At 45.6% G+C, this 14,478-nt stretch overlaps 2 protein-coding genes across 2 annotated transcripts; one reads left to right on the top strand and one right to left on the bottom strand.

Annotated features, from left to right (window-relative positions):
- The first annotated feature begins 3,550 nt into the window (after positions 1-3,550).
- Positions 3,551-4,936, top strand: LOC114946371 (uncharacterized). Its single transcript, XM_029322822.2, has 5 exons — positions 3,551-3,819; positions 3,907-4,182; positions 4,276-4,491; positions 4,587-4,756; positions 4,834-4,936. Exons 1-3 carry the CDS (start codon positions 3,709-3,711, stop codon positions 4,429-4,431), a joined length of 543 nt encoding a protein of 180 aa, XP_029178655.1. The 5' UTR covers positions 3,551-3,708; the 3' UTR covers positions 4,432-4,491; positions 4,587-4,756; positions 4,834-4,936.
- A 5,128-nt stretch (positions 4,937-10,064) lies between these two features.
- Positions 10,065-11,154, bottom strand: LOC114946369 (uncharacterized). The gene has a single exon (XM_029322819.2). The coding sequence runs from the start codon at positions 11,138-11,140 to the stop codon at positions 10,124-10,126; it is 1,017 nt and encodes a 338-aa protein (XP_029178652.1). The 5' UTR covers positions 11,141-11,154; the 3' UTR covers positions 10,065-10,123.
- Positions 11,155-14,478: the final 3,324 nt, after the last annotated feature.

Below are 14,478 nucleotides of genomic sequence, written 5' to 3'. Positions count from 1 at the left end.
CAGGCGGTATGCGAATTCGTCAGACTGCAGGGTTGCGAAAGACAAGGCGTTAGTTATAACTTGTCTTTCTCATTCGAATTTTTGTTGTATTACGTTGTGGTATAATGACGTCATTTGTTGTCAGATGTGTTTTTCTACGTATATGAATTTAGAGTTCATATATGCAAAAATATCTAGGTTATCTACAGGAATCCTCGGTTGCGGCCGAATCCTAACTCCCAAGGGAGCGGAGGGAGCCGCAGCCGGGGGGACCGAGGGGAGAGGTCGCTCACCTGCGGGGTCGCGCTTTGCCCGGCTTTGTGGGGTGCGACCTCTCTCCTCACGGACGTAGATGCGGCGGGAAGGCCCTCCCACCGGGAACCGTAAGGGGGGGGGCATCAACGCCTGTAGAGGGTCCCCTTCCCCTTCAGGGAAGGGTATCCCTGGTGAGGGCCTCCAGGGTGACTGCCGAATCCCTATTTCCTTTGGGAGGGGGAGAGAGCACCACTCTGGAGGCGGGGGGGGGGGCGGCTCGAGCGGAATACTCGAGCCGCGACCCCGCCCCTCAAACTCTTTGGGAGGGCGCGGCGTGGGGCCGGTGTCGCCCTGCGCCGCAACCGCGACGGAACCGCACAGTCATTGACTGTGCGGTCGGGGAAGGGTCTCGGCCGCAAGGTCGGGGGGGGGGGGCGGCGAGACGGCATGGGAAACCAGCATCCTCGCCGTCCCTTACCCAACGCCCGGGAAGGACACCCGCTTTTAGTGCGGTAGGTCTTGGGCCCCCTGGCCGAAGGGAACAAGGAGTCCCACATAACCCTCACCTCTACCCGGAGGTGTGTGGTACTATGAGGTTTCCCCAGCGTCACCAAAAAAAAAAAAAAAAGTTATCTACAGAAATAATTCCTCTTACAGCAAAGGTATCTCCCTTTCTGGTCTCGAGAATAAAGAGTTTGGGATGTTCTGTTTGCAGTAAGGTGTATCCGCAGAGAGGTTCCTTTGTCTTGGTCAGGACAAAGGTGATTTCCTGAGTTGTTAGGCTGTAGACGGTTGGAGACGGGTGGTTTATAGCGTCGTCTGTAATTTTGTTCTGTCCCGCGCTTTCGTCCCGCGAATTATTTTTATTTATAATTTTTGTTTATGCGATTTTTGCGTTTTTGGCGAGCGATTTTGCATAGGGTACGTGTCTCAACCGGAGAAGCCGAAAGAGAGAGAGAGAGAGTGAGAGAACGGAGAAGACGAAGAGGACGATTACGGACCGAGCAGAGGCCACCACGTCCGGATCACGCCCGGTAAATATTGTTCACACACAGCTTTTCTGGATTGCTCTTCCCGTTAAGAACCTGGATACCGCCATAAAGTGTTCCTTCTTTCGCAGAGATTCCGGCAAGAGACGGGGATGGCCACTCTCTCGCGAGAGGCGAGAGAGCCCCGGAAACAAAAGACGCGGGAGATACACTGCCTCGAGCCTCAGCCTACCCAGATATACAAAATTTCGCAATCGATCAATCAATCGATCTGGCGGATTTTTGGAGAAACAGCAAAGGGGCGCGCTCGTAGGATTCTTCCCGACGAAAAATAAAGAGGAACAGCGGAACTCGAGGCGGAAGCACAGAGGAACGGCGAGAGGAATTTTCATCAAGCAAATTCGCAGGGCCCCGCAGGGCACCCGTCGGCTCTGCCAGGATAAGAAGCGCCACGGGTGGAAAATGCTTAATTTATTATCGGCGTGATCCCGGCAGGCCTCTTGCTCGTCACTGTCTGGCGGAGCGTGACCGAGAGCAAAGGCAAAGGTTCCAGATTACGGATGCCGAAGCATCGAAGAACTCGCAGATACCGGTGAGACGAACGGCCCTATCTTTGTAAAGCCGCTAATTTTGTTGAGTTGATTGTTCGGGAGAGACGCGTGTCACGGCCGCGGCCGGGTATCAGATATTCCCCGGTGTCATTTTGCGATATTACGAGAGAATTAATTGAGAGATTTATTCCGCGTGGAGTTTATCCCGGCGCCCGACCGACCGCGTGTTCTCTCCCGCGCGCATATTAAGAGAGGCTCTCTCTCCCGCGGATACGCCGACAGTCGCCGCGATTTCTTTATACTGATGTAAGAATTAAAGTCTCGTCTCGTAGTTACTGTGTCGTCTCTCGTCTGCTAGGATTTATAACTTTGAGAATATGATCTTGTCTATCGTCACGTCGGAGATATAGCGTATTCTTTCGCGCGCATCCGATTATTCGAGTAACTTTTCGATCTTTGTGACCTTGTGCGGAGGACGGCCAACGCGATCGATCTCAGGGGAACCCGCGCGGGACCTACTAGAGTTTACGGGAGATTTTGCATTGCCTAAAATCATTAGAATCAATTACGTCGCACAGACCTTATTAAGTCTCGTGCGTTAATAATTATTCGACACGTAGGCGTGCGAGTTCACTTCCGGGTTTCGCGTGTCACCCGATATCACCGCGTCGGGTCTCGGCCGTAAATAAGCCGTACTGTATCGCCCGAATAAAAATTACGGCTTCGCTTTCTTTGTTTTTTGGCGTCACTTAAAACTCTCTGTCCGCCACGAACGACCAGTGAGCGGATTTCCATCCGTAATTTATCGAAAGAATATTAATTTTTCTTCTTGGTACAACATCTTACTCAAACTTTTATACAATTATTTTTTTTGTCTGTTCTCCGTGCACCATTGTTCAAATATATTTGATGATTGTTACATTTGAGCGATTTTAAATAGCCATTCTCGAACTCCGTTCTTTCTCCCGTCCGAACTCCCCCCTCTACCCCCTGACGACCTGAGCAAATCGATTATCGTCGTCGCGGAAATTTGTGGGATGATTTACGGTTTATAAAGGTTCTCTGCCGACTTGTGAATTTTTAGAGTGGTGCGAATCTCGCGCCTAGCGCCCAAGCAAATACATTATTTGGTGTCTTTACAAATTTCCTGCTATCCGCGCCGAAGGTGTGCCGTCGGCCACTCACATCGGCCCTATTTCTCGGATCATTATCTATCCGACATTATCAAAATAAATAACGGTCACAATATATATATATATATATATATATATATATATATCAAATTATTATTATTTTCAGCTGCGGATCGTATATATATGCGTATGTATATACGTATGTGTATGCATGTGTGTGTGTATGCGCGCTTATGTATATGTATACGTTTGTATGAATGCATGTGTACGTGTATGTATATGCGCATATCTCTCTGTATGTCAATGACTCCGATAATTAATAATACATATATATATATATATATATATATATATGTATTATTAATTGTCGGAGTCATTGACATACAGAGAGATATGCGCATATACATACACATACACATGCATTCATACAAACGTATACATATACATAAGCGCGCATACACACACACATGCATACACATACGTATATACATACGCATATATATACGATCCGCAGCTGAAAATAATAATAATTTAATAGATTAGATTTTCCTGTAATTAATAATTTTCATTAATGTGGAGTGAAATCGAGGGAATTCTCATGGTCGTCGTTTTCGGTGGTAGGGTCACTAGTGTAAGGGTGGGGTACGTAGAAGGAATTCTCATGGTCGTCGTTTTCGGTGATAGGGTCACCAGTGTGGGAGTGGGGTAAAGCCCGTCCTACTGCACATCGCATGATGCAGTCGTAGTCATTATAGTTTGAACTAGTGTAGTGCTTTGAGTCGCGAGATCCGTCAGGTTAACATGTGGAGTTACAAGAGAGAAGCTAAGATGTTGAAGATATTTTACTATCCGCCAGTTGAGGATAGTGAGAAGACAAAAAGGGTAACGGTGAAGGTCCATCTACCGTACAAGGTAAGAGCGAGAAATACATTTTTTATTATTATTATTATATTTTTTTTATATTACTATTTTTTATAATCGATCACTTGGTGTTTATAGGAAGGCTCAGTGACACGAGTGGATAGCTTTATGAGTCTTCCGTACAAGTTGAGGACGATGGAGGAGCGCAAAAGACAGAGGGAAGAGAGCACGAAAAGGTGGGAGGCCTGGGAGGAGGGCTTTTTCCACCTTATGGAGTTCTTCGAGCCCGAGCTCCAGAATACTGTTCAGGAGGTGGAAGAGCCCTGGAGTTTTGTAACGAGTACCGGAGAGACCTCGTGGAAGTTGGGTCTCATCTTTTCAAAAACCACTCTCGAGATGCAGATGTCGATTGATGTAAGTAATAATATTCTGTAACAGAGGATTGAATATATATATATATATATATATATATATATATGTATAAATTATAAATTTTGTTTATTCCAGGCGAGGGCAATCTCGGACGTAGACATCACGGGGTTCGTCAACATGAAAAGAAAACGCGAGGTCCGTCAGGTTAAGACTTCGACGAGGAGGGAGCTGGAGGCCTTATGGGAGGAAGGGGACGAGGACATCTTCAGTCTGGGATGGCTGTTTGAATAGAACTCCTGGATAAAGAGGCACCAGGCTCTTTGGGTTGCGCTGGCCGATAAATATCGTCAGGTGAGAAAGAGGTTTTTTTTTTCAATATATATATATATATATATATATCTGTTCTATCCTGTTAATAATTGTTCTATTCATCTGTCCAAGATCAGACCGAGAAGGCCCGTCGCTTGATAGATAGTCCGGCCCATCGTCGGAATCTTCGCTTGCTCGAGCGTAAGGCTGGTAATCCTCCGCCCCATCGGCCGGCGGGCTATCCGATGACCGCCGTCGTTTTATCGCTGTGTCGACATTGTTGGAAGGCGAATTGTGAGGATATGAGGTAAGTTTTCTTGTTCATATGTATTGTGCATTCGTTATTACAGTAATTTTAACTTGGGTATATTTGTGTTATTTCAGAAATGACGGAAATCGGGGTTAGGAGAGACATCGGCTTCAGGAGGCGGCAACGCGCGTCCCACATGGGGTGGCGGGATTTGAGGCCAACACAGTGAAACCGTCCCCGAAGGAAGCCCTCCTTAAAAGATGGGAAAAGAAGAGAGGAAAGAGAGAAAAAAAAGGAAAGAAAAGAAAAAAGAAAGAGAAAGAGAGAGATTAAAAGTTTGTAGCTTGTTTGAATAAACAAAGTAATATTATATAGTCTATCTTTAATAAGTACACTTTCATCCTAAATCCTTTTCTTTATATTATTTGATCAATTAGAGTTTTCTCTTTTTCATTATTGTAATTACATTTCTTTAAAAAGTAATATCTTTGAAACTAAACGGTGAGAAAAAAAAAATTTATTATATTTTTTTTATAATCCCACACTCATATTGTATACCCCACTGGGTTTTTTATTAAAATCGTAAGATCCGTTCTATTGTTATATATTAAAATGTGATGAAAATGCCATCCTTTCACGTGGTGTATAGAAAAAAATGCTATTTTTAACTGTAAACAACTGTTAAACTAAACGGTAAATCGACTTCAAAATTTCGTAATCGATAGATATTAATTCCGTTTATAACATATTAAAATTTCTAAAAATTCGTAAGAATTGTGAAAAACGATAGAACTACTTTAAATGATGATCCAAGGAATAAAATATATAAAAATGTTTATGCAAAAATGCGTTGATTTCGTTTTTATAAAAATAATATCTTGACTTAGTTTTATGCGAGAAATTAAAGAGTTCCGTGGGCGCTGCGATTAATGAAAAATCGAAAAGAGAACGATATTGTAAATTGAAAATAAAATTGCAATTTGAAAATAATTGAGCGGATTAGAAATGTCGATGATTTTAGAATATTTTAATGAAGTCCATATTATGAAATTATTATACAACAGAAATGTTAGCCAAAACGTAACGGTTCGTAAAATATAAAAAAATTCAATGATTAATGTATGTCAAAATTAAAATATATATATATATATTTATCCAACAATTAGCTTACTTGACATCGTCCTTCCTGACAATTTTAACCACATTTTTTGAAAAAGCTATTGAAGATGAAACAAGGCGAGACCAACAATATAAGAAGATGCAGAAGATTTAAACAACATTTATGACTTTAGTTATATACGCGCGTCGTGAGTGCTTAGGAGGAACGATGCGGGAATTAATTAAGGTTATGCAATGATTGTACTTAATTGAATATATTCTTCAAGACAAGTGGTACGCGTGAATACATAAACTTGATTCGCTCGGATTAAATAAGTAATGCGTCCGTGCGCGGCGACTATCGAAGACGGTATATCTCGTTGTCTAAAAATCTCCTATTTATACCTTGCCTCCTAAAACGCCCTTCGCTAGGCTTCGAGAGGCTTCGCGAATTTTCCATCTATTTTTATTTCTTCGTTTCTGTCCTACTCGTCTTTCGTCTCGTCTGTAATATTTTATTTATATTTACTTGTGCCTTTGTCCTTTTCGTATATGTCAGTGTTCGTATTCGTATGCGTGTTTTCCTTATTAATCTCAGGGAAGTATGTGACGATGTAATCGCCACAGTACTCCCCCGCCAGTGCTATACCGATAGCACGATACGTTTGCGTGATGCACTGTTTCGCAAAAGTTTTTCTTTCCGATGGCAGACCGAGACGAATGTTACCATTTGCTCGCCGTTATAAATTCGAGCGCCAAGTCGAGAATAAATATGACGTGACAAAAAAAAATAAATAATAAATAAATAATAATAAATAACAATGATGTAATAAATAAATGCTAATGAATACCGACAACCTATACGTGAAGAATTTTCGCTGTGCTTAACGTTATTCCGTCGCCCGTCGCTCTCGGTCTGAGACTCGTCCATTTAAATTACAAGAATAAATATAAAATGCAGAATATACAAGCTCTCGATACGCGTCAAATTTTCCTTTTCGCTTTTCGCGGCTTAAGTCGCTGTTGCCGTGTATACATAAATTTTCGCCGATAACACAAATCAAAGAAATTTGAAATCGCGAATACTAGTCAAAAAAATTGAAGAGTCGCGAACCGTATACTTAAAATTTTTTTTTTTTTTTAATATTTCCGTTCCGCGGTGATTTCTCACGGGTTTGCTGCACATCCTGGCTCCCTGGTGCTACAGGCCCGCCTGGAAACGACTCGGGAATCGGACCATTCTTCCCGCTCTCGTTGTTCTCTGGCTCTCTCGGGGCAGCGGCCTCGCGTCCTCTCGCGCGTTTCGCTGCTCGACCTCGGTGTCCCGGTCTCGTGCCGTCGACTCTGCCGGGCTGTTGTTTTCTGGCTCGCTCTGTAAAATATAAGCCGGTTTAAGACGGTCTATTGAGACCGTTTTCTCTTTGCCGTGCATACGCACGACAAAGACTTTGTCGCCTCGGCTGATGACTGCGTACGGTCCCTCGTACGGCGCCTGCAACATCTTTTTCGGTCCCTCGTGTCGCACGAACACCTGTTCGGCCGTCGCTAGGTCCTTGTAAAGGAACGGCCGTCGCTCTCCGTGTCGGGTGCCGTCCACCGGTCGCAGCTCCTCGAACTGCTCCCTCAGCGTCCTTGCGAAGTCGGCCGCGTCGTCCTCGCTGTCCACAGGTCGTCGACTCAGGAATTGCCCCGGGATCCTCAGCGTCTGGCCGTACACCAGCTCCGCTGCGGTCGCCTGCAGGTCGTCTCTCCACGCTGCTCGGATCCCGAGCAGCACCGTCGGCAGCGCCTCCGTCCAGCGATCATTCTGCCGGCATTTGATTGCCGCCTTGAGCTGGCGATGCAACCTCTCGACCATGCCATTGGCCTGCGGGTGGTACGCCGTCGTCCTCAGGTGCTGTACTCCTGTCATCTCGCTCAGCCGTCGAAAGAGATGGGACTCGAACTGGCGCCCCTGGTCCGTGGTTATCCGCACGGGCGCCCCGAATCGGCAGATCCACCCTCCGTAGAAGGCCCTCGCGACCGTCTCCGCCTCCTGATCTCGCAACGGGAACGCCTCAGGCCATCGTGTGAAACGGTCTACGCACGTCAGGCAATATCGTTTGCCCTCCGAGACCGGCATCAGGATGATATCCAGGTGGACATGCTCGAACCTGCTGGACGGCGCAGCAATTGTTCCGAGCGGTGCCGACACGTGTCGTGATATCTTTGATTGCTGGCAAGGCACACATGCTCGAGCCCAGACTCGGCAGTCGGCGCCCATCGACGGCCAAACGAAGCGCTGCGCCACGAGCTTGCCCGTCGCCTTTATTCCTGGATGCGCCAAATTGTGAATCAGGTCAAATGCGGCCCGGCGAAAAGGCCTTGTCAAGAATGGTCGTGGTGTTGTTGTTGCCGTGTCGCAGTAAATTGCTCTCCCGATTCCGGGAATCTCTACTTTCTCGAGCTTCAGCCCGGACTCTCGCCGCAGGTACTCTCCGATCTCCTCGTCCTTCTCCTGCGATTCCGCCAACGCGGCGTAATCCAGGGGAGAATTGAGCTCCTCGATCCTCGACAACGCGTCGGCCACGACGTTTTCCACGCCCGCTACGTGTCGAATGTCGGTGGTGAACTGCCCGATGAAGTCCAGGTAGCGGAACTGTCGCGGCGTGCTCTTCTCGGGCTTCTGGCGGAATGCGTATATGATTGGCTTGTGATCCGTATATATCGCGAACGTGCGGGCTTCCACCATGTGCCGAAAGTTCTTCACCGCCAGATAAACTGCCAAAAGCTCTCGGTCGAACGCACTGTACTTCGTTTCGGCTGGGCTTAGCCTTTTCGAGAAAAACGCCAAGGGTTCCCAGCCGTCCTTGCCTCGTTGTTGTAACGACGCGCCGATGCTTTGTTCGGACGCGTCGGTAAACAAAGCGAGCTCCGCGTTCACCCTGGGATGTCTCAACAGTGCAGCTTGGGCTAGGTTTGTTTTCGATGCCTCGAATGCCTGTTGTGCCCGCGCCGTCCACGATATCGTCGCCTTTCCTTTGATATTCCCCTGTAGCAGATCGTTCAGGGGCGTCAATACTTCGGCGGCCCCGGGCATGAACCTCCTATAGAAGTTCACCATGCCCAAATATCTCCGAAGTTCCTTCGCCGTCCTCGGCGACTGCATCGTCAGTATCGCCTCCACCCGCGCCGGCAGTGGGCGAGTTCCTCCCTCGGAAACCTCGTATCCGAGGAATTCCACGCTACTCTGGCCGAACCTGCACTTCGCGGGGTTGATGACGACCCCGTATTCTCGAAGGCGCTCGAACAACATCCGCAGGTGTTCGCGATGTTCTTCCTCCGATGATGACGCGACGAGGATATCATCGATGTACGCGTAACAAAAATCGAAATCGCGCAGAACTTCGTCTATGAAGCGCTGGAATGTCTGCGCCGCGTTGCGTAATCCGAACGACATGTACGGAAATTCGTACATGCCGAACGGCGTGGTGATCGCCGTTTTCGGCACGTCTTTTTCCGCGACCGGAATCTGATGATACGCGCGCACCAAGTCCAACGTCGTAAACACTGTCTTTCCGGCGAGAGCCTGCGCGAAATCTTGAATATGTCGCACCGGGTAGCGATCAGGAATCGTTCGCGCGTTTAACGCCCTGTAATCTCCGCAGGGCCGCCATTCTTCGCCTTTCTTTGGCACCATGTGCAGGGGAGCCGACCAGCTGCTCTTCGAAGGTCGCGCGACTCCGGCCTCAACCATCCGTCGGAACTCCTTTTTCGCGGCCGCGAGTCGATCCGGAGCGAGTCTTCGTGGTCGGCACGCGACCGGCGGTCCCGGCGTCGTTTCAATAAAATGTCGCGTGGCGTGGATCGTTTCTTGAATTTGTCCGCTCGGCCTCGTAATGTCCGCGTATTCCACCAACAACCGGTGGTACGGCGTCTCCCCTGTGATCGTTTTGATATGCGGTACGTTGCAATGGATACAACGCCCGCGTGCGGTCAAGCTCGTCAGCTGATCGACGAGGCGAGAATTGCGCAGATCTACGAGGAGGCCATAATGCGCGAGGAAATCGGCACCGATTATTGGTTTCGACACGTCCGCGATCACGAAACGCCACGCAAAAGCCCGTCGCAATCCGAAATTCAATTGCAATGTCTCTGTTCCGTATGTAAAAATCGGTGTGCCGTTGGCGGCCGAAAGTTCGTAGGTGGATCTCTGTCGTGGTCCTCGAACCATCTTCCGAGGGTACACGCAGAGATCCGCACCCGTGTCAATTTAAAACGTCACTTTTGAAGTCGCGTCGGTCACAAATAGGCGTCGCGTACCGTGGCCTGAGTCGCTCGCCGCCACTAGCGACCGGCCCCTGCGTTTCCCTGCTGCATCGAGCAGGGTGCCCTGCACTGTCTGGCGTCCGCCCCGAATTGCCAGTGATACCAGCACATTCCACTGGCCGGCGGATCGCGACCTCCCGATCGCGCGCGTGGGCGCGAACGCGAACGCGAACGCGGACGACGTCGGTCGTCATCGCGACTTCCTCGGTAGCGCGCACTGCCGATCGCCTCAATTGAGTGCCGAATCGCCGCCATCTGCTCCGCGATCTCCTGCTGCATCGTCAGCCGCATCTGCGCCAGCCGCACCTCGAATCTCGCCTCCAGAGACGCGGGATCACTTGCGTTCCGCCCCTGAGGCGCCACGGCTCTCGTCGCTTCCGCCACTTGGAATATCGGCGCCCGGGTCGCCTCGATTATCGCGTCCGCGATGTCCGCCAATTGTTCTGGCGTGTCTCCCGTTCGCGTCACTAAATGCGGCTGAATATACGCCGGCAGCCGACTTAGCCAGATCGTTCGCAGGACCTGGTCGCCCACGACACTTCCGGCGAGGCCGCGCAGGTGCCGCAAGAACTGCGACGGCTTGCGATCCCCGATCTCTTCGTGCTCCAGGAGTCTTCGGGTTTTGTGCTCCTGCGACAAGCTGAGCCGTTTGATCAGCTCCGATTTCAATGTCTCATACGCGCGTTCCGCGGGCGGATTCATGATGACGTCGCGCACCTCGACCGTATAGCGCGGTCCGATGGCCGTCAGCGCGTACCCAAATTTCGTTGCGTCGACCGTAATTCCGGCGGCTTGGAAACTCCGGTCGACGATACTGAACCAGAGCTCAGGGTCCGACGGCGTGAACTCTGGCATTCGCATGCCCACGCGGCTCACCTCAGGGGCGGGTAAAAAATACCCTGGCGGCTGCTCAAATCTCGCCGGTTGCATCCCGGGCAGACTTATCGGCATCCCGTGGAGTCGCGGCTGCTCCAGCACTCGTGCCTCCGGCTCCGTCAGCGGGACGCTCGTTTCCTCGTCCCGTGTCACCACCATTGCACACGCACCGCACTCAGTACTTCGTGTGGTCAGAAAAATATAAAAAATCGCGAATTCCCGCTCGTTCGCGATCACGTCGGGGTCACCACTTTGGTTGTATACGCGCGTCGCGAGTGCTTAGGAGGAACGATGCGGGAATTAATTAAGGGTATGCAATGATTGTACTTAATTGAATATATTCGTCAAGACAAGTGGTAGGCGTGAATACATAAACTTGATTCGCTCGGATTAAATAAGTAATGCGTCCGTGCGCGGCGACTATCGAAGACGGTATATCTCGTTGTCTAAAAATCTCCTATTTATACCTTGCCTCCTAAAACGCCCTTCGCTAGGCTTCGAGAGGCTTCGCGAATTTTCCATCTATTTTTATTTCTTCGTTTCTGTCCTACTCGTCTTTCGTCTCGTCTGTAATATTTTATTTATATTTACTTGTGCCTTTGTCCTTTTCGTATATGTCAGTGTTCGTATTCGTATGCGTGTTTTCCTTATTAATCTCAGGGAAGTATGTGACGATGTAATCGCCACAATGACGAAATTGTAAAGGTTGTATAAAATTTTATATATTCAGTTTTTTAACGGTCCATCATAACGATAAGATGCGGTTACTTTCTTTCAAAAGTTATTTCAAGTGTTTTTTCTTATATATGTATATAAAAAAAGGTCCGATAACTATTTTTGCTTAATAATCCTGACAACAGTGTCAACTAACTGTGTTTTTATCAAGAAAGCATGTATAAAAAAATTTTAATTCTTGCGTTTAACGTCAAAATGTTTATTAATTTTAATTAATTGTACTATTCTAGTTTTTCACTTAAAAAGGGCCAAAACAGATGGTCAAAACGTTGTGGAAATAAGATGAAAATTTTCTTGGCTGGTTTAAATCGAATTAAAATATATCGTTCCTATTTTCTCTTTTGTTATTTCTTAAATATATTTATATTCTAATAATATAACCTTATTTTTCACACCTTAACTAAACATAGAGTAAGCTAAGTCATCTGATAATTTATACACGTACGAGGGGAAATGTTTTATCTATATGTCTATATGGTTAATAATACTTTAAACGCTAAAGAAGGCTCTGACAACCTAGGGTTATTTGTAATTAGTATCGTAAAGAGATGAGGACTAAAGAAGAGGTAGGTCGCAGTCGAAAGGAGGTAAAAGGTTTAGGCAATGAGGTGGTTTTTTTTATACACAAAAGGGGATTTTGTGCATATGTGACTCGAGCTATTGTCTGAGCCTATGAAGAGTTTTACGTTGGAATTCCGATGTCACTTGACTCTTTCTCTTCCCTCATAAATTTCTAAAACATATGTATGTATAGACACGTGCATGGGAATCCACTGTTGGTTATATCTATAAATATGTATTCTACGATCTAGGTTGTCAAGTTTGATTTGTTTATTAGTATATTAAAAATTAGTTATGTTAATCGTTAATAGTTATTGATTACAAGAGAATTGTTATAAGGAATAATGTTAAGAGAAAGATTATACTTATATTTTATGGCTATTGTTAATTTAGCTAGCGAAGCAAGATATGTGCCCTGACTAATAATAATAATAAAAATACATCAATAGTAAAAATACCCTTAGTTACAAAATGATTTGTTTATCTTAAGTAACTATATAAAATGTATATAAGAAATTCATCAGGATTTATAACATAAGCGTTGCATAAATGTTAAATTTCTAAATCAGAGTGTATGCCTCACATAACTTGATTATCCAAATTCAAAAATGAATTTACACGTAAAATACTGAGTATTTTATAGAGTAGTTAGATCAATTTTAACAAAAATTAATGAGAATCGTGCGTTAGCAGAGGTATATGCTGGGGTACAGATATTGGTTTGTGGGGGGAAAGAGAGAGAGAGAGAGGGAGAAGGGAAGGAAAAGGGAAGAGGGAGGAAAGATGGCGATGCATAACGAAGGCGTAAGTGTCACGCTGAGGAGTCGAAAAGATGGCGGATGTGAGGGTTAGAAGCGTGGTAAGGCGTGCTTACGCGGAGAGGGAGAAAATGAGCGAGTAACGAGTGGGGTTTTGGAGATGTATATTCAAATAATGAAACAAAAGAGTTAATTCATGCATTTTCAGGTTTTCATAATGGTTATTATTTTGTTTTTACATGTATGTAGAGATGTTACGATTAGTTTGTGACATTTTGCTTAAGAATTACGGTTAGATGATAAGATATGATCGTGTGCGTATTACAATTATGAGAGGAAAGGTATACTTGCGTATATATATTTTTATAAAAATATATATATATATATATGTAATTTTTTTTTTGTTAATTTTTATTCCTTATTACTAGATTTATAAAATAGTCTTTGATCGCCCTTTGGTCTTAGGTAGAAAAGATTTAGATGACTGGTCAACTCGTAGATTATTTGCCGTCGGAACGGACTGACGCTCTTATAATTAATGTTATACATAGTGTGGAGAATAAAACGATTAAATAAAGTATTAATAATTAGGATGAGTACAATGAGGGATTAATGAAATTTATACTTGCCTAACAAAGGAAGGATTGACCCTAATTTCCGCTCCGGTCGTAGGGTCGTATATTGAAAGTAATACTATGGCCGGAACATCGACATCTAATATTCAATGGGCGATTTTATTGGTACAGTGCTCCCTAAAAATCCTCATAAATTGAACATAGGCGCAGAAACAGGCGTCGCAATTCAAAATTGAACTGATTAATGTAGTCACTGGAGTTCTGTATATTAAGCACCTAGATGGCCGTGTGGAGTGCGGCCTCGTATATAAGTCCGTGGCCTATTAATAGTCTAAAATTAGGCGGCTTATCACGTTCGAAACAATTAATGCAAATTTTATCAGTTATCGTTATTTCGGACATAAAGCTGATAATTATTACGCATTTAACGCTATATATATTTGGGAAGGTAACTAATAGAGAATGGGGCTTGTATACGAAATTCGTCGAGATGCACATTTTAATGTACACACATATATATATATATATATATATATATGTGTGTGTGTGTGTGTGTGTGTGTGTGTGTGTGTGTGTGTGTGTGAATTTGTCAGATTAAAGCATCTCCGTCAATGTATAAAATTATTGGGTTCCCAAGATTTTCGAGGTTTCGTTCGATTTTTTCCATAGTGCTCAGGAAATGTAAGTGTGTTCGCAAATATTACATTCGTATAATGTTCTAAATGTTAACATAGATTCGAAACAGATTGTGCACGAAATGGTTGGTCGAATTGTTCCGTCGGAAATGAAATGAAACCGGATAGGATTAAAACGTTTTTTATAACAGTTGTCGGGAAGTTTATTGTAACATTCCCGGCAAACGATAGGA

This window comes from Nylanderia fulva, unplaced genomic scaffold (assembly GCF_048542155.1).
Source record: "Nylanderia fulva isolate GAGA-0341 unplaced genomic scaffold, ASM4854215v1 Scaffold267, whole genome shotgun sequence".
NCBI classification, from domain to species: Eukaryota; Metazoa; Arthropoda; class Insecta; order Hymenoptera; family Formicidae; genus Nylanderia; species Nylanderia fulva.
Note: the sequence above shows the minus strand (reverse complement) of the source record. Positions and strands in the feature narration are given on the sequence as shown.